Source organism: Felis catus, chromosome D2, assembly GCF_018350175.1.
Source record: "Felis catus isolate Fca126 chromosome D2, F.catus_Fca126_mat1.0, whole genome shotgun sequence".
Lineage (NCBI taxonomy): Eukaryota > Metazoa > Chordata > Mammalia > Carnivora > Felidae > Felis > Felis catus.
The window spans coordinates 47,241,697-47,262,090 of NC_058378.1; the positions used below are offsets into that span (position 1 = coordinate 47,241,697).

A 20,394-nucleotide genomic window follows, 5' to 3' on the forward strand; every position below is an offset into this window, starting at 1 on the left:
TGAAGCAGGCTCCAGGCTCGGAGCTGTCAGCACAGAGCCTGACGTGGGGCTTGAACTCACGGATCACGAGATCATGACCTGAGCCGAAGTCAGACACTCAATTGACTAAGCCACCCAGGTGCCCCTTTGGTAAACCTTTTTAAAAAGCTAACTTCTAGGCACCAACTCTAGAGAAAGATCCAAGCTCCCAAAGAGATCTGTAGGCTTTCCACCTTAGTATCAGGGGGTGAATTTGCTTTTAAAATCATTATTTTAAATTACATCTCATTTTTAAAATTACTGGTTGTTAAGTCTTAAAGAATTGTTGTTTCTTGTATGAGGTCTGTATACTCACTTGTCTTGACTGCGAAAATAGCAATACTCGTTGACCTTGTTTGTGCCATATTTTCAACAAGGACTCAACTACTATCATTTTCCCAGAACGTTTCCAGTATCCAAACTGATCTTCTTCTAGTTCCTCATCTGGAATACCTCTGAGATTCTTGGGGCCTCCAGAAAAGAGATCAGGGTGGTTGCAGATTTTTCTTAAGGCTACAAGTCCAGAGAAAATCTATGGTATAAAAGAATTACGTGCATTTGAATTATCCCACTTAAATAACATTCGCTTGGAAAGGGAGGGAAGGATGATATTCAGTATGTAACACAGATTAAAAAGGAATTCTTCACTAGCTTCTTAGCTTCCTCCACATCCACAGCATATTAGGAGCTGGAAGAAATCAACCTTCATTCATCTTCTATCTTGCTAAGGTAAGTAAGTTCTCTAGAAACAAAAACATCCTATTGGACTGAACATCTACTGGTCATATTTAATTTACTGATGATTTATTTTCTCTCACTAGAAAAAAAGGTATGCAGTTCACAGCATATAAAAACTGACTCATCTTTTATGTGAATAAAAAAATGCCCATCTAAATTTGGAGAAATCAGGCAGGTGACTGAACAAATGCATTTAAATATTACTAAGTACACCTCACTGAAAGTTCTGCAGTTGAACATGAGTCAGAGGTTGAAGTTCCATTTACTTTTAACTTTTTTTTTTTTAATGTTTATTTAGTTTTGAGAGAGAGAGAGACACAGAGTACGAACAGGGGAGGGGCAGAGAGAGAAGGAAACACAGAATCTGAAGCGGGGTCCAGGCTCTGAACTGTCAGCACAGAGCCCGACACGGGGCTCAAACCCACGAACCACGAGCTCGTGACCTGAGCCAAAGTTTAGACGCTTAACCGACTGAGCCACCCAGGCACCCCAAGTTCCATTTACTTTTATATTAGAATATCAGAAAACGTGTCTGCCTGGAAAATATGCAAATGGGAAAGACATGAGGGTGGTTCATTCAGCAGAAGGGCGTAAGAAGAGACCAGGAGTGCCTGCCCTCCAGGCTCCCAGCAGAAGGGCATCCTTCACAGCTTTCTGAGTATGACTCAAATCAAGCTCAGGAGTATAAAAGCTCAAGTAGAAAAAGATGAACCATAAGTGAAGTCAACAATGGTAGTTTTAACTAGCAAACAACAGTTAAACAAAATAAACAATAAAAAAATCTGAACAAATCAGGAACATTGTCAAAATTCCTCCAAAGAGTCATCTGTAACTCCCCGTCTGCCTCTAGATCTGCGCTTCCAATACAGTGGTCACAAGCCACAGAGGGCTACTATGCACACACAGAGTGGCTAGTCCAGGGGCACCTGGGTGGCTCAGTGGGTTGAGCATTCAACTCTTGGTTTCAGCTCAGGTCAGGATCTTGCGGTTTCATGGGTTCAAGTCCCACATCGGGCTCTGTGCTGGCAGTGCAGAGCCTGCTTGGGATCCTCTCTCTCTTTCTGCCCCTTCCTGATTTGCACTATCTCTCTCAAAAATAAATTAATTAAAAAAATAATAAAGCATGGTAGTCCAAACTGAGATGTGCTGCAAATGTAAAATATCCAATTTTAAAGATGTAGTTTTAAAAAAGGTAGAATATTTCATTAATAATTTAAAATGTTTGATTATGTATTAAAATGACATTTTAGATACATACATCAGGTTAAATAAAATTCATTATCAAAATTGATTTCACTTCCTTTTACCTTTTTTAATGTGACTAGGACAATTTAAAATCCCATATGCAGCTGGCATTGTGTATCTACGGGTTGGTGCTAATCTAGACCACCTACGGCTTCCCAATTCAGAGGCACACGAAGCTAAGTTAAGGGACGATTTTGGAGAGATGAATAAATGTGAATGATTGAAGAACCTCCCATAGATGCCAAAGACAGATGAAGTAAGAAACTGTGCGCCATGGCTGAAAGAACTGAAATGACTTCATCTGGAAGAAACAGCACGCAGACTGGACAGTACAGGACACGGGCAGCCCGTCACCCATTCTCATCTCTTTGTCAACCTCTGTGTATGAGCAGGGAAGTGTGTTTCGGAGAGTAAGGTGCTTGCCACTCAGCTGTACCTCCCATGAGGACAGACCAAAGACTAAGGAAGTTTTATGTGTCAAATAAACAAAACACAATTCACACTTTAGGACACTGAAGCACAATGAAATTGAACAGTTTATATGGAGCTTCAAACTAAATGCTGATTATAAAGCCACTATGCTTATTGAATAAACCTTTACCCCCATCTACTGCTGAGTACTGCCAGTAACTAAAATGTTATCACTCACACAAACATTTATAATCCTAATTCTTCCTTCATGCACCTGCTAACCCCAGCAGTCCAGGGCCACTTCCCTGCTTTCTGCAAAGGACCAGACATCCCTGCAGGACTCACCACTACAGACCCTGTGTCTAGCACTACTCTTCTGGACCACGAGACGTGGGGCTCAAGTGTAACCGTGCTGCAATACAGGCAAAAGGAAGCATGCTCAAATGGAACTGTATGTTCTCTTACTTCTGGAAGGGCTTTGAATTAAGTGACGGTGCACACCTGAATGTTTCTAAGAGGTAACCATGAATCCTTGACTAGTCCTAGTTTCCTTTCCTCCCCTGCTTCCCTGCTCCACAATTCATTTCTCTACTTTCCATTATTTAGCTGACCTGCATATCTCCATTAAGAATTCTGTAAACTTCTTTGGAATCAATAAAATTTTGGTAGACTTTAAGTTGCTCCTCTGTAAGACGGCAAAATAGGACCTATAGGGGAGAAAAAAAAGAGAATTTTTTTTTAAAAACTATGAAAATAATTAAAATATCAACAAAATTTTCCAATTAAAAAAGCACAACACATACAATTTTAACAATGTACCTCTTATTTTAAAAAGCCAAAATTGTGCCACATCTCAAGCTGAGCAAAAACACAGTCACCCCTTTACATCAGCCCCTCCATGTCTGTCATCCATCCACCTCCAGATTGCTACCCACTCTCCCAACAGTCCCTGAAGACTGGCTTCCTCTCCACAACAAAGTTCAGGGACAGGTGCACAGAGCCTCCTGCATCCTAGCCTCCAAGAGTTCAGACCATGTCACCACCTGTGCCCCGCTCCCACCTTCACTTCCGCAGACCTGACCAGGGACCCTACCCTCGCCTGACTTGTTCCCTTTCCTGGAGATGGAAGCACAGGTCCGTAAGTTTACCAGACTCGCCCACCCTCCCCACCCAACTGTGCCTGTTACTCCATGCCAGAACATTCCTTGATTTTCTGCCTCTCAATCCTCCTTTCTCCACGTCCACTGCCGCCACCTCACGGCTTGACACTATTCCTTAGTCATTAAAACAAGACATTCTCCTTCAGCTACCCCTTTGCCACCCACTATGTCTGCCTTGTAAACTTTCAAATGAAGACTGACTCAACCACCTGCCTTCTCTAATCCTTTCTGGTAAAGTACTGAGCACTGCTGAAGAACACTACCCATCGGGGCAGTGTCCTGCCACTCTTGCTCCTGGTCTCCAGGGGAAGTCTCTATGCACTCCCCGCTCAGCACCTTCTGTAAACCTAGAACAACTGTGACAACACTCCTCATTCTCCCCAAGCCTCCCACCTACCCACCTTTGTTGCCCACCTTTGTCTCAACCTCTACTTAAAAGCAATCAAACGGACAAAACATCAAAAATAGAAACTGAAGCTATCAGTCGTGATTCCCTGACTTTCACTTCCTAAAATTCATCTACTTTATCCACCTCACCTGGTTTTCCTTTATCCTCAGAACAGCTTCCTATTTGCGATCAGGGCAACCCTTTGACCTTCACACTGGATCTGAAAACCCTCTCCTCTTCCTTAGGACAGTGCTCCACCACCTTACACTTTCCAAAATCTGAGGGGGAAAACTCCCTGAATGGATTATGTACAATCACCATCCCCACATCCTCTCCTGGACCCAGCACAAGCCTGGAGCACATCCACCAGGAAACTGCCGTGGATGAGGTCACTAATAACTTCCTGGCAGCCGGCCACACAGGGACCCTAGACCTCATGATCCATTTCCCCTAACCTACCTCCTGCCTTTCTACGTAGGCCTCCTATCCTCCTGGCTAGTCCCTCCTGATACCCTGTCCACAACACTGCAGCTTTTCTCTTCTCGTTCTGTGCATGGGCCTCAGGCAAACTCATCCCTGCTTGTAACTTTCACCTCTTCCCTGCCCAGAGGTCACAACTACATCCCAGCCTAGAACTCTCCTCAGAACCCAAGACTCATTTATAATTGCCTTTTAAGCAGGCAGATATTTCGCGGGTGCTTCAAACGACCCGAATTAAACTCGTCAGCTGTCTCCTCCATGTTCTGTCCTTTGAAGCCTCTGCAAGAAGATCCATCCCATCAACTACACAGGAAACCCCTCCTTGGTTCAGACTCATCTTTCCCCTCAGACTCTATAAGGACCGCCTAACTCATCCCTGTGCCTCCATTTTCCTTCTCCTCCAATGCGTTCATATGCTGCCTGAGTAATCTTCCTAAAATATGAACCTGAGTATATGTAATTCCTGATTTCTTAAACTCATATTTCAGTCCTTTGAATACAAAGGCAACAGGGAAAAGCATTTCCTGTTAATTACAAAGTTAACTGAACAAATTATTCACCAGATGCTTCATGTACGCAAATCACTGTTTTAGGTGTTACGTGGCATTTTAAGATGGGTAAGACAAAGTCCCAACCTCAAGGAATTCTAGTCAAGAGCCTCGTGGGATCTTAAAACTCCTGTGTGTAGGTTTGCTGGAGTGTGGGATGGATGGATGCAGTGGGGTGGAAAACCTCCAGGCAGAGGGAACATCCAAGCACATGGAAAGACAAGTGGCTCATGTTTGGAAAACAAGAAGTGATTTGCCTTGGCTACTACATGGAATATAAAAAAGACACATTCTGGGACTCCACAGCAAAAATAAATTGGTGCAAATAAGCTAAATCAGGTATTCTTGATGGGAAGAGGGACATTGAAGATAACTGGCAGGAAGATGAGCCTTGGAAAAACTAATCCAGCAACACTATGCAATACTGAGGAGAGTGCCAATCAATGGTGGGAAACGAGACAGACACTGGCTGCATTAATTTAGGAGGATATAGAGCAAAGAAGCAAAAGCATGAAAAAGGACAAATAAAACAGCACAGCAACTGGTGGATTTGGAATTAGACAAAGAACAGAGCATTGTGGCCTGAGACACTGGTGGGAAAGAGAGACCTGCAAGGGGAATGCTAAGATCAAGGGCTGAGTTTGGAAATAAGTCTGGGGGAAGGGAAGAGGCAGGGATAGAAAAGCCTTGGTGACAGATCTCCAAGATCTTTTATATTTTCAACACTGAGAATCTATATTGTACTTACTTTCAAAAGGTGTAGTCATTGGTGGAGATAACAGACCACCAGGATGGCCTTTAAAAGGATGCCCCTTGCACTTGTACCCCAATGTTTATAGCAGCACTCTCAACAATAGCCAAATTATGGAAAGAGCCTAAATGTCCATCAACTGATGAATGAATAAAGAAATTGTGGTTTATATACACAATGGAATACTACGTGGCAATGAGAAAAAATGAAATATGGCCTTTTGTAGCAACGTGGATGGAACTGGAGAGTGTGATGCTAAGTGAAATAAGCCATACAGAGAAAGACAGATACCATATGGTTTCACTCTTATGTGGATCCTGAGAAACTTAACAGAAACCCATGGGGGAGGGGAAGGAAAAAAAAAAAAAAAAAAGAGGTTAGAGTGGGAGAGAGCCAAAGCATAAGAGACTGTTAAAAACTGAGAACAAACTGAGGGTTGATGGGGGGTGGGAGGGAGGGGTGGGTGGGTGATGAGTATTGAGGAGGGCACCTTTTGGGATGAGCACTGGGTGTTGTATGGAAACCAATTTGACAATAAATTTCATATATTAAAAAAAAAAAAAAAAAAAAAAAAAAAGGATGCCCCTTTTACAACCTAAGTCAGATGACATCATTCCTTGGCTCAGTATCTCCCTGTGAACCACCTCCTCCCTCACAGTAAAATCCAGTCTTCAGCGTGACCAGCAGGCCCTGTTGATCTGGCCAGCCATCTGACTTCTCCCTCTGACCACTGTCATCCTTCTTCCTGCCCTCAGGCCACAATGCCTTCCTTGAAGACCCTTCCACTTCCACCTACCTAAAATGCTCTTCTTCCAAAAACTCCATGATTCACTCCTTCACCTTCTTTAGGCCTCTGTTAAATGTCTGTTTACCAGACAGGAGACCTCTAACCATCCCTTACAAGAAGCCCCCTTTCCCAAATCCTCGCCCTTACTCACCCCATCTCCCTCACCCTGCTCATTTTTTCCTCCACACTACTGCTGCCTGCCATGTGACATATTTACCTATGACTATCTCCCCTCCTCAAGAATGAGTGTGAGTTTCATGAGAGTGAGCGTTTGCTCTGTTGATTGCTATCTCCCAGGAATGTGACTGGCACCTACTATGATTTGTGGCAAGAATGAGTTGGGGCTTGAGGAAAATAGAGAAGTTTACAAGTGCAGCTGCAGGAATATGTGTGTTAATAAGCAAAAGAGCAAAGCCTGTGGACAGAGGAAGAGTCCCGCCAAGGGCAGATGACACAGCAGGCTCACCTGTCACATACAGATGTATACAAACATAAAGCAGCAGCCCAGCAGCACCAGCGACCACACCTGTTAGCCTCGCCAACTTTGCACATGAAAAGTAAACAGACAGGTACACCCACGCTTCAGAAATGTTTTGGTAACTCCTGGATTTACAGACCTGTTCATTTTTATCTGGCAAAGAAAGGCTCATTTTGACATCTGACTTCATTCTCCGCAGTAGGTATGGATTTATGGTATCTCGTAAGACACATGCACATTTATAAGCAGTTTTAACCTTTAATAAGAGAAAAAGGTAAAATTACTTATGTTTAAGAAATACATTTGTTCTTACCTCTCAACTGATTCCAATGTTTAAAACAAAATTTTTTAATGACCTCTGGTTGTACAAAAGGGGCTGGAAATGGCTGGAAAATGGTTTGGAAAAATTAGGATAAGCTCCATATATTCCATTAGGTGGCAGATTTCATAAGATCTCATCAGTAAAAAAAACTTACTAATCAAATTTACAAAAAAGAACTGGTAATTCTGTGCCCTATTTCTCCTCCATACTTTGCTTTAATTATTATATAGTTAGACTTTAAAGTAGAGATTGGTTTGGTTCTCGACTACCCTCTAGGGAAAAAACAGCTTTCAAATGAATCTCTGTTTATAATCTTGCATTCTCCAAAAGCTACAAAGAAACTGCTGCCCTGCAAGACTGAAGATCAAAAGCTAACTCTGGGGGAAAGCTGCAGCAATGGGAGCAACCAGATAATAAGCTGAGATTACTGCCCACTGGGGACTTAGGAGAGTAAGTTCAAGAAAAGCCCTATGATCCCAGAAATAAAAGGTCACTCTAGCCTAAGACAGAGCATATGGTTCTGTAATGGAGCACAGCCACATGAGATGGGTATTAACTGTATGTAAAAAACAAAGACCCACAGCTCAGGAAACACTCCCTCTGCAATTCACTTACAGGCAAACAACGAATTCAATAAATTATTGATACCTGGAAAAATCTACATAGGCTTAACAACCTAGTAAGGAGGACTATTTAATGAAACAAGAAAAATTCCAAACAAAGTTTAAATTTAACAGAGTTAGCTGCAAAATGAAGGGCAATAAAAAGAGTATGACTGTGTAATACATACAGAAAAACTCATGTGAAAAAGTGACATGTAAAAAACATTTTAAAAGACCCTAAGAACACCTTACTCGAGTCTGTAGACATGTTATGTGCATGTATGTGTGTGTATCTTGTGTGTATGGGCATATATAAATATAAAAACAGGATTTACTTGGAATAGTAGACAATAAACAAACAAGTTCAATAAACAACTTTTAATTATAGGTAACCTCATAAATGTATCATTCAGACACTGATAAAAATTACCCTGAAGATGATGATCAGGAACATATTATTGTTTGTAATACAGAGATGATAAATTTCAAAATTTAACATGACATTATAGTCCCACCAAGGAAGCAAGTGCACGGTTTAAATTCTTCCTAAAAATATATACATTATGTTAAGGAAACTGTCCCCACATCCCCACCTCTACCCACATTTCTGATCTCCAGAAGCATGGGTGAGTGGATGATGATTCAGGAAAACCAGGGCCGGGCTGGTGGGTCGCCTGGCTACTCATTCCCACTCTTTCTTCTGTCTGTCCACCCCTCTGGAGAATTCTCCTTCCCCCACCCCTCTCTGCTCCTGGCCTACTGTGGTGAACTCACAGGGGTCAGACCTCAGAGTGGCTGGGGATGGGTCTGTTTTTCATACCCAACTCTCTTCAAAGAAAGATCTAAAGCTCTGGAATGGGGTGGAGATGAGAGAGCAAGGAACACCAAGAAACCCAATTTTAGCCTGGATATCAAGCCATGTTCTCAGTGCAACTTTCCTAGGCTATCCTGTGCTTCATGCAATAAAGCTGATTCTATATTTACTCCCCATCTGCCTCTCTGTCTCTCCGTGAATAAACATACATGGTGGGGATCCAACTGTATTTCTCTTAACTATCCCTCCCAACTCTCTAGTACCATGGAAAATGGAGACCTAGCTGAGCACGCCCGTGCTTCCTTCCTACTCCTGTCAAGGTGGAGTGATTATCACTCCCCAGTTCTGCCTGTTCCAGAGCTGAGTGACCTTATGCCAGTCACCAAACCACTGAGTCTCAATAACCTTGAGCAAGAAATGAGGAGGTTCTTTTCAGTTCTAAAATCCCCGCACAAGCTTATTAACATGCAAATCCAAGAAGCAGTCCATATTCTTGGCAGTTAATGTTCTTCTCCCTCACCTTCCTCAGCCTAGCATAATCCTCTCTCTCCCAGGGAGCCTTTCTTGACTCCCACAAGCTCTGATATTGCATTATCTCCCCTGATCACAGTCCTCATTACCCTGCACTACGATCATCTGTTTATCACGTTCCCACTGCGCACCCACCACTGGAGTGGATACTATTCAAGGTAAGGTTCTGGTTGCCAGCCACTTCTCATCATTTTAGCCCCAGCCTGACACAATAAATTATCTGCTGACAGACTATCTTCTTGGGATTCAGTAATTGATGGCAACCATGGACGTATAAAAGCAAATGTAAAAACAACACCTCTGCTCCCAAGGACCTCATAACCAAGAAAGAGAAAAAAAGAGAAGTACACAAACTTCTGAAACAAGGCCTTCAAAGAAGAAACAAGACCATGTTTACAGGTCTCAAAGTCTCTCCCCATAAGTGATTTATTAATTCCGAAGGAAGTGGTTAACTTCAAAGAGTTTAGAGATCTGGTAAATACCCACCTTACCCACCACCACCAACTACAACCACCACCAATGAAGGGACAGGCCAACAGCATGAGCCTCCACATGTGAAGAATTGAGAAACGCAAGTCACAGAGAATGTGAGACAAACCCAAAGTGAGGCACTTTCTACAAAACAACAGGCCTATAGTCTTTAAAATTATCAAAGTCATGAAAGGCACAACAAAAACAGAGGAACTGTTGCAGATTAAAGGAGGACTAAGCAGGGAAAGTACTGGAACAACTGGCAACATGTGAATGACTACACCTCAGAATTATACCAGTGTTGAATTTCCTTCTGATTTTGATGTTTTTACTGTGGCTATGTTCTTAGGAAATACACCCTGAAGGATCTGGAGGAAAAGGGCATAATGTCTGCAACTTGCTCTCAGATGATTCACACAAATCCGTATAAATTTGCATGCACATGTACAGAGAGATGGGGAAGAGAGAAGGAAAGACCTAACAAAGGTGGCAAAATGTCAGCAAATGCTAACAAGTGGTGAATCTAGTGAAGAGTGTAACAGTTCTTTTTACAATTCTTGCAACTTTCTGTTAAGTTTGAAATTATTTCAAAGTAAAAATTTGTTAAGAGAATGGTATAAATGATGGACAACAAGAACTCAGTGGAGGAAGAAGACTCTTATAAAAGTTAGTTATAAGTCATTCCATCTCAAAATGTAAAAGGTATTAAAATGGTTTTAATAATCCTCTAATTTTAAAGGGTTAAAATTCTTTCTCTAAATATTTTAAAACACGTAAATGTCTCTTTTGGTGGATGGCTTTATTTCTGGGTCAGTCATGACCTGGCAGGTACAAGTCCCGCAGGAGGTCTGTGCAGAGACCCTGCTCCTCACTGAGGCCGAAGCCTGCCTCCAAGTGCCACAAACTGCCCTCAGGTCAGCCTCCTGACGTTCCTCTCGGAGCAACTCCCTTTTCCCAGTCACCCAGACCTAAAACCTCAGGGTCTGCTGCAGCAAGCTCACCACGTCCGCTCCATTTCCTTTATCTTGTCGGCCCCCACGTCTTATTTCTTCTGCCTACAAAGATGCCACTTAGAGCTTTTGCTCTTCACCTTCCTCCTAAGAACCACTGCCCAAGTCCAGGCCCAGGTCCTCATCATCCTCACTCCTAACGATTCCTGAGGGTCCCTCAAAGCCAGCCTCCCTCCCACAACCATCTGCAGCCTGGGTGACTCTCCGAGAGCAACCTCCTTTCAGCCTCCTACTTGGATACCTTCTGTGGCTCTTTGCTGCCTGAGCACCTCTGCCTGCATCCCTTTCAAGGCCCCCATTTCTGGCATCCGCACCTTCCCTGTGATATATCTCACAAGCATCTCCAGTGCAATCAGGCATGTCTCTTCACTGCCCGTGGCCATATAACGTGGCTGCATTCATATTGCTGCCCTAATCTAGAATGCCCTCGCTCTTCTTAGAGGGAGGCAAACCATACGAAACTCTTAAATACAGAGAACAAATTGAGGGTTGATTGGCGGGGGGGGGGGGGGGGGGGGGGGAAGCAGGGGAGAGGGGAAAATGGGTGATGGGCACTGACGAAGGCACTTATTGGGATGAGCACTGGTTGTTGTATGTAAGTGATAAACACAGGAATCTACCCCCAAAACCAAGAGCACACTGTATACACTCTATGTTAGCCAACTTGCCAATAAATTATATTAAATAAATAAATAAATAAATAAATAAATAAATAAATAAATAAATAGAATGCTCTCACTTTTCTTAGCCTGTTTTCCCAGAATCATGTTAAGGGTCACTTGAGTGTTGCATTAAGTCCTCTCTGAACAACTCAATCATCCCTGGCTTCCCCTTTTCTAAGCTTTTACACTACCTTGTAAGATGTACTAAATTATATACTGTCCAGAACGGATTCATCCTTGTTTCATAATTCTGACTGCTCCTGAATACTTTACATGAGTTTTTAAAACTCATCTGGAAAAATATATGCTATCAAGCACAAATGATTTTGTGATTTTTGGCAGATACTGGTTTATAAACTTGGTCATTTCCCTTATATTATGAATGACTTGGCTACAAAGTATAGTACTTAGTAGGCACATTTAAATATTAAAATGCCTGAAGTATTACCTGCCCAATACATTACCTGTACTGGGGAGGCATTTGAATATCCCCCCATGGTGATAGGAACCGAGAACTGCTCCATGAACACAGGCAACGTGCCTAACTTTCCTGGGAAGATGAAGTCAAAGAGCGACCACAGCTCCCGGAGGTTATTTTGCATCGGTGAGCCGGACAAGATGATGCGATGAGGGGTGCGGAACTATTTCGGGAAAGAAAACACTTTTTTATTAAATTCACTTTCCAAGGGATGACTACCATCCCAACCCCAAAATACTCCCATGCAATCCTGTTAAATTGTAACACTTTTACATATCATTTTAGTCATCTCCAAAACATAGACACTTCATGCAATTTTAATTCTTCAATTACATGTAAATAAATAGGGAAGAATTTTTCTTATTGTTCAAGCTGAATACTACAGATCAGAGTCAGGTTTGGTTACATCTTAACAAATGACCCCTAAAAGAGACATTTAGTAATGTGAACAATTAGAATTTTTAAAAATATGATAATGGGCAAGAATAAAGAATTTTCTGCATTAAAGCAAAATGTGTATTTCAAATCCTTTATGCAAAGCCCCTAAGTGTGTTACTCTCAATTAAACACTATTTTTCACCTGGAAATCCCCCAGTTATAAAAGGTCATACCTGTTTGCAAGCAAGGGTGACAGCAGCATTTGGATTTCGAATTTTGTGCCCCTCATCCAATATCACATAGTGCCAGTCATGCCTGCTAATGTCATCTTGCATCAGCCGAATGTAGGAGTAAGAAGTGATCAAAATGCCATGACAATGAGCAATATCTCGAATTAGTTTCTCCTAAAATATAAAATGGAAAAGCCAGTTTTAAATAAGCTCATTTAAATAAGTTAAATGAGTGTTACTCTTTAAGTGGCAACCTTTCAATCATGATATAATCTATTGCACTTTTAAAAAATGTATACAAACATAATATACACAGTTATACATTATTAGCACTGGAAGTTTACTTTATGTTTCATTAATCTGTAAGTGGTACACACAGACTACCATATCTACTATTAAGCGGGGGAGCCTCAAAAGAAGACTAGAAAAAGTTATAATATGTAAACACTTACCCAATTTTTATTTTTCTAAAATATCCTTCCGTGTCAATCCTTGTTAAATTTAAATCAACAAGGAGATGGGAAGTGATTATTTTAAAACCAGAAAAAGAAAATGAGAGAAAAACCAAGGAGACAAGACAAATCCAGGAGCTCTACCAGTATAAAACATGAAATCCGAGAGAAGAGAGTAGAAAAGGACATAAAAGCAATGATTTTTTTTTTAAGGTAGCAAAGGGACAATCTTTCCATAATTGTAGGGGGAAGGCTTTGACCCCGGAATTCTGCATTGATCCAGACTAGCAGTCATGCCTGAGAGAAACAATAAATTCACCTTTAGACAGGCAGAAACAGAAAACAAGCTAGAGACAGATTAGGTAGGGTATGTTATATATCCAGCCAGTGAGAGGTGACTGCACCAAAGAACATGGTACCTTTCCAAGGGCAGAAGAAAGTGTGTCTAGAACACACAGCACTCTGCAGAACGGCGACAGCAGAGCTCCCTGAACCGAAATGCTCATCACACACAGAGCACTTGCAGCAACTCTATGAAAAAGGACAGAGGTCCTATTACTAACCCCTGTTTTACAGATGAGGAAACCAGTAACAGACCAGGTCACACAGCTGGTAAGTGGAGGAGTCACGATTTGAAAGTATAAAGGCAGCCAACTCCAAAGCTAGTATTAACTAAATATTAGGCAATGCTGCCTCATACTTAACTGTAAAAGAAAAAAAAATTTAACGGAAAATTACATGTAATATATATATACCAGTTCTCAATATAAATGACAGGTATCCTCTGCTTCAAACTAGCCACTTCACTTTTAGGAAAGACCTATATTAGTATCTTTTTTTGCCAACCAACAGAAATCCAAAGAGGATTTTGCTTTTATGAGAAAAGGTGAAAAGCAAAATTAGTGTTCAGTGTTTGTTTAGCAGGGAGCCATTCTAGAAGCATTATGCACCCCGGCAACTAGAGTGGCGCCACCAGGCTCCTTCTCCAGGAACTACACTCAGCATCTTGGCAGTAAGCTGCCGTGCTTGGAAGTGGGTCCATATGCGTTTGGTGCTGTATCTTGACTTGTTTTGTGCATGTTAGCAAGATGTGTCGTAAAGTATCAGAAAAGCCTTAGAGAGGTTATTTTTGCGGTCTGGGGATGCTCGTTTTTCCATATAAATTAATGGCAAGGGCTTCTTCACTTCATGCCACTTCAGTGTATGAAAGGTTTTATGGGAACGCTCTACTTTTGGGTAGTGGGGAAACCTATATTAAAACAGCAGGTGAATATGAAAGCATTGTTTTAAATGCTAATGAAACTGTTCAGAATAAATCTAAAACACAAAAAGGGGCATATTTTTAAGTGTCACTGTAATTCCTGTTTGGTTTAACAAAACCTAGAGTGTGTACCGGAGAAAATAAAAGTGTACTAAAAATGCCACCCTGTCTAAGGACAGAAAGGGGCACAGGTGACACACACTGTGTGGTTCTTAATTGTGAAAGAAAAATAGGTTGGATTTACATTTGTAAAAAACAAGCCCACCTACTGATCCACAGTTGCTACTTCAACACAAATACAAGAAAAGAAACAGACTGTAGAATTATCAAGGGGGAAAGGTAAGAGAAAATAGGGGAAAAAAGTCTGGAAAATAGAACACAAAAAATACAATAGCTGGTTTCAGACTAAATGTACCAGGGGTCTCCACAACGATAGCAGGTCATTAGCAGCGAGACTTTCCAATGGGTGGGTACACACAGCCAAACCCTTAGACCCAAACTAGACTGGCACTGAAAGTTGAAAATATGGGAATTACCCAAGAAATGCAAACAGAAACAGGGCAGATCTAGAAATACAAATATCAGACAAAAGGAACAGACCAGAAAAAAGAGGGGCATTTGATATTTTAAAGGAGACAACACACCAAGGAAGAGGAGCCAGGCATGGCCAGGCACCTGTCTACCAAAAAGCCCTACAACAACCCACGAGCACAAGCACTCAGAGCTGCACTGACGAAACAGTACATCCACAGCCTGCAGGACAACCGACCACAGCCTCCCAGAGTTTTTGACAGGTCAGAAGAGAGAAAGTAAGATTAAAGAAAACAAAAGGTCAAAAATTAAGATACAAATGTTCTGATGTGCACTCTCCATGAGCTCCTTGTAATAGCTATCCGCAGAGCTTTTGACCACACAGAGAATACTCGTTCTTTACGTGCCACTGAGGCAGAAATCAAACTAAGCAGTCAATGCAGTCTGCTAAAAAAGGAAAATGAGAGAACACGATAAAAACAAAAATTAGTGGACATTAAAAAAATAAAAATAAAAACCCTGGTAGAACTAAAAAAGTAAAAATCGAAACAGCTCACTGAAAAGACCAGACAAACCTCTGTAAACTCAGCCCAGAAAGCAGACTCAGATGCACCGCATGAGAAATGTCAAAGGAATACAACCCAGATGTAGACAATACACAAATATGTATTCTCACCAACACCACTGGTGAGCTAATGCCAAAACCCTGAACACTTTGACAGAAGATGACTATTAAAAACATAAAGTACCAAAATGGACCCAAGAAAAATGAGACAAACCGATCAGACCAATTACTGAAGAACTTGAAAAAGATGGTATGCTCTTCTCACCAAAAGTCAACCAGACCCAAAGGGTTTCATGAGTAAAGTAAGAATCCATCCTGTTGTTTAAACTGTTCCAAAAAGCAGGAAAAGACAGGATGCATTTCAATTCATTACTGTAAGACTAGTAAAACCTTGTTTTCAAAACTAATAGACACAACACACACGTGTGTGCACTCCCTACTAGAGATCCATTACTTTATAAATAAAATCTAGTAGTATATTAATCTAATAAGGCTCATCACAGGAATACAAGAGCGAAATATTAGGAAACCTGATGTAATAACTCATGTCATCACAATTATACAAATTTTGTAAAACTCAACATCTTCAAAAATGACTTTAATATTACGTTAATAAACTAGGATTGGAATATTTTTCAATTCAATAGAGTATAAAAGGGTACAACAGGAGCCGAAGAATTTTGAAAGAGAAATATAAAGTGGGAGAAATGACCTTCTCATGTCATAACACACTCAAAACTTCCAAGTTAATAAAACTGCCTTAGAGGATAATTAGGATATCTGGTATGTTAAAGGTTCGACGGGAGATCTGTATTATCATTATCATTATTATCATTATTATTATTATTATTATTATGACTACTACTCTGCCATCCCCCTATTCCCAATTTTCAATGCCTGCACAGTACTACACTGAAGACCACACGTGATTAACCATTTCCCAACTTTGTACCTTATGATGAATGTACAGTAAAAACCTCAGGGCTCACAGCTTTACAAACACACATATAGGTTCTCCTGGGACTCACCTCCCTCCACTTTGCCCTTACGACGCTGCTATTCCAATGCCACTGGCCCCACCACAGCTACCAGTAGCGCCCATGAAGAAAAGCAGGCTGTCCAAAGAAGCACTACTCTACCTCAAACACCTCATCCCGTCAGTCCTGCGATTTTTTGAAGCCCGAGTAGATGTTAATAATTCCTCTGCATCTATATTTTCCCCTGAGACTGTGGACAGGCAGCTACCACAACTCTACCCCCATTTTCCCCTCCAGGAGAGCAGTGGCTGCTCAAAGTCATGAAGCAGGTAGGACCCAGGAAGATAGCAAACTGAAATGCAGAAGGTGAGTGCTTAATTTCTCCTCTAGACCTGGAGCTCTGTGTATACATAGAGAGAAGAGGCGGGTGAAAACAAGTACAAATGTTTGGGGCTTCAAAAACAGCACAAGTCAAATTACCACTCACGTTTATAAAACATCCACTGCATTGTAGCCAAACCCCGCAAATGTAGGCCTACTTGCTCATGACCCTGAAACTCCTGTTAGATTCAGGATGGTCATTCCATTAACCCCCCAGGAATACTGCTCCAAACTGGATTCTGGACATCACTTCAACAGAGTTAAACAAATGAGATGCCAAGCCCGTCAAATACACACCAGTGGAACCATGTTCAGCTTCTTTTGCAGGTATAAGGATCAAAGTTTATTTGGAAAGTTCTGTAATGTTAAGCTATAGAAATACAGAATTTCTACCATATTCAGAAGATATATGACAGTGATTAAGAATCAAAAGGACACTTTTATAAAAAGAGTAAGAATCTTTTTAAAAAAATATCCCTATTGAAAATATAACCTCCACTTAACAGCCACTGGGTAAAAACACCATCTAAGATTATTTGTTTTCACCTGATTCAATCTCAGAATTCTATAACTGCCTAGACTGGAGTTTCAATAATGGTGAATTGTTGAATATTATGGACGTCTCTATCCAAACACTTAAGACAAATCATCTCGGGCGGTTTCAAATTAAAAGCTTGTAAAATATGTAACCTCTCCTAGTTTTTGCAATTAATAGGGTACATCTGCAATTAGCCTGACTTACTGAATGCAGTGCTGTTGTCATTAAAAGATGTCTGTGGAAGTGCTGCTGTTATTATGGAGGCTCAGGAGACCAATCCCTCCTAGAGGGCAAACAGTGGACTGGTAGAAAACAACAGCCATAAATCACACTGTCAGGCAGCGGGGAGAGCGGAGTGGAGCACAGGCACATGAAGGCCATTCACGGTAAACACAGCACGGCAGCTTCCCGGGCAGGATTTACTGCACCTGTAATTAATTAAAATTTCCTTCAAGCTAAATCTTTAATAAACAAGGATTTGTGCTGACAATGAAGAAAAAAGGGCTCCAGCAACATAATTTTACAATATACTTCACAGAACAAGCATAGCATCTATCATTTCTTGTATCAGGTGTATACACTGTCTCTAAAGTTAATAGGAATTACATCACTTTGTGTTATAATTTGTGTACTTGGAATGGGTCTGAAATATTTAGGATGCTTGAGGGACCATGTGGTCCTTTTCTACTTTTATCTGTTATGTCTCTACTTGACTCCCTTCCAGCTCGTTAAAAAGCCAAGTCTTTTGACTCCTAGCATTCCAGAAAACAGGCCTTTTTTTAAAGAACACATGATGGCAGTTTCATCAAACAGCCACGTTTTCCTGTGGTTTGTTCTTTAATCGTAACTTGCATTTTGCAAAAAGAATTTCAACATGCTATTTCATTGTTTCCATTTGGGGCCAAACGTATCTGGATGTGAGAAAAAAAGGTCTAGAAGTGAATGCCCACGAACGTGTTTGATAAAGCAAGTGTGAACCTTCTATCTAGAATGTATTTATACTCAATCAGTCAGAAACATCAGAGCATCTTTTCTTGACTACTGAGAAGGAGTCTACAACATTCTTTGTTTTTAACAGTAAGAATTAACTGAGTTACATGCCAAGGACAACACTAAGCTTTTGTGTACATCTATTACCCCAATAACTCTTCACAAAATTACCAAAAAATACTCATTTTTCAGGACATCAAACTAGGTTCAGAGAAGCTAAATGACTTGCCCAAGGTCACAAAGCTATCAAACGGCAAATCCAAGATTGAAACCCTAGTCTGGTAATGACAAAATGTATGCTTTGGAGCCTTTAAGCTATTGTTGCATTTCCCACTCTTCTGCCTCTAAGTGCCACAAGTTTGTCAAAGTGAGATTAAACTCTTTGAATTATCGAAAATATTCCACTTAATTACTATATCCTACATAGCAGGAAAAGGTAGGAGAGACAAAGTGACAACTGTTTCAGAATATAAGCATGAAATTTCTCATTATGTATCTTCCAACAAATTGAAAAAAGGGTCCTTAATAATTAAACTTCATAACAGTGCTAAAGACGCCACCACCCACTGTGAATTATGTGAGAAGTATCACAAAACTGCCTTCTTTTATTATCTTTTCATATATTTTCTTTCCCCAAGAAAATGGTTAGCTTTTCAAGGTCAGTTAAAAACATCACATCCATTTTTTGGAGCCCTAACAGCATCAAATACATACAATATCATGTTTATAGTTATTCAACAAATGTATGCTAATTGACTCATATCAAGTTTCTCTATGTTAGAAAAAAGGGATCATGAAACATAATGAGAAATGGAAAATCTTAGATTCCTATTAGATGAGATTTCAATTGACCATTAAAGATGATTCAGAAGACTGAAAATGTCTTTATCCGATTTGATTGTTTGGCTGAAATATTAGCCACATATATTTTTGCATGGCTCCTGGGTTTGCACTTGATAATTCTAAATTATGCTGTCAATCAAATACAATAGTAACAAAGATAATATAGGGTCACATGGTGAGAGAGGTGGGAAGCTACAAGGCAATGTAAGGAAGAAGAATGATAGATGTGTTCCATTCAGAAATGGTTTGATCATTTGATGTCTGTTCTCTAAATGAAATTTTTTTCTAGTTTTTAAATTTTTATACCATATCAGCTACAACAAATCATTAGGAAAATCAAGACAATCTACTTGAATAAGGAGAACAATTCTTGAATTATTACTTTTAAATTTTCTAAAGAGAATTTCTCTTCTGTATTTTCTCTATCACTGAATGTCCCTATGCCAGAGCACCATTATCACATTTAGATAGGACAGCTACTGGACACAGAAAGCCCCACCATGGAGAAAAAGAATCTCAGCTGATAAGGACAGAAAGTAAGTTAGGCATTACATGCTGGGTTAGACGTCAGACTAGCAATGACAGAATATTTGAAATATGACTAAAAAACATAAACTGTACTGCAATGTAACACATTATCTGTAAGCCAACAGGAATGCATGGGGTGGTGACAAAGATCTTCACACATAAATATAAAAGGAAGGGGCAAAGGTATCAAATGTCACTTTGGTGTTTGAATCCAACAGCTGGAGTTCTGATCTCAGGAAGTGTTAGTAACAAGGTCTGTGCAAAGGATTTAAAGTATTTTCAATGTGTCCTCATCACAAATAACAAACTGATACTAACAATAATGAGTAATAAACTGATTGTGTTTCTAAGTCAAGACTAGTCTGTAAGATGCAAATGAACATCTTTTTTATCTTTTGCATAACAACTTACATCTTTAGAGATCTGGAATACTTCATAATGGAAAAGAAATGGTAGAGTTAATTAAGGGTCAGAGGAAAAACACAAGTCTACAGCTTTTCCTCAAAAGTTAAATAAGAAACTTCAGATTAAGGTCCTTGGTAAATGGTAAAGCACTGAAAAAATTATGAACATTCATATGTATGCAGGTGTCTGTGTGTGCAAAACGACCTCAGAAGATGAAACCACTGTAAACAAAAGTGAAATATCTATTCTTTAAAGTTCTGCCCTCCAAACAAGGAAGCAAGTCGCACCAACAGAGACCTTACACTTACATGAAGACAGTTCTTCAGTTTAAAATAAAAGAGGAAATGCAGGTAAGCCACGATATACGGTGAAAGTGAATAAATGCCCTTCAGTATCCCAAAAGAAAAGAAAAGGTTGAAGG

General features: G+C 40.4%; 1 protein-coding gene across 2 annotated transcripts in view; it reads right to left on the minus strand.

Moving 5' to 3' along the window:
• The window catches only part of ERCC6 (ERCC excision repair 6, chromatin remodeling factor), a 78,413-nt gene that overhangs the window by 11,287 nt on the left and 46,732 nt on the right, over positions 1–20,394 (minus strand). For both annotated transcript variants that reach the window (XM_011287260.4, XR_002146483.3), the window contains exons 9-13: positions 12,506–12,676; positions 11,881–12,057; positions 7,144–7,260; positions 3,024–3,119; positions 335–550 (exon numbers count right to left, since the gene is read on the minus strand). In XM_011287260.4, coding sequence (XP_011285562.2) covers positions 335–550; positions 3,024–3,119; positions 7,144–7,260; positions 11,881–12,057; positions 12,506–12,676 — 777 coding nt within the window. The remainder of the gene's footprint in view (positions 1–334; positions 551–3,023; positions 3,120–7,143; positions 7,261–11,880; positions 12,058–12,505; positions 12,677–20,394) is intronic.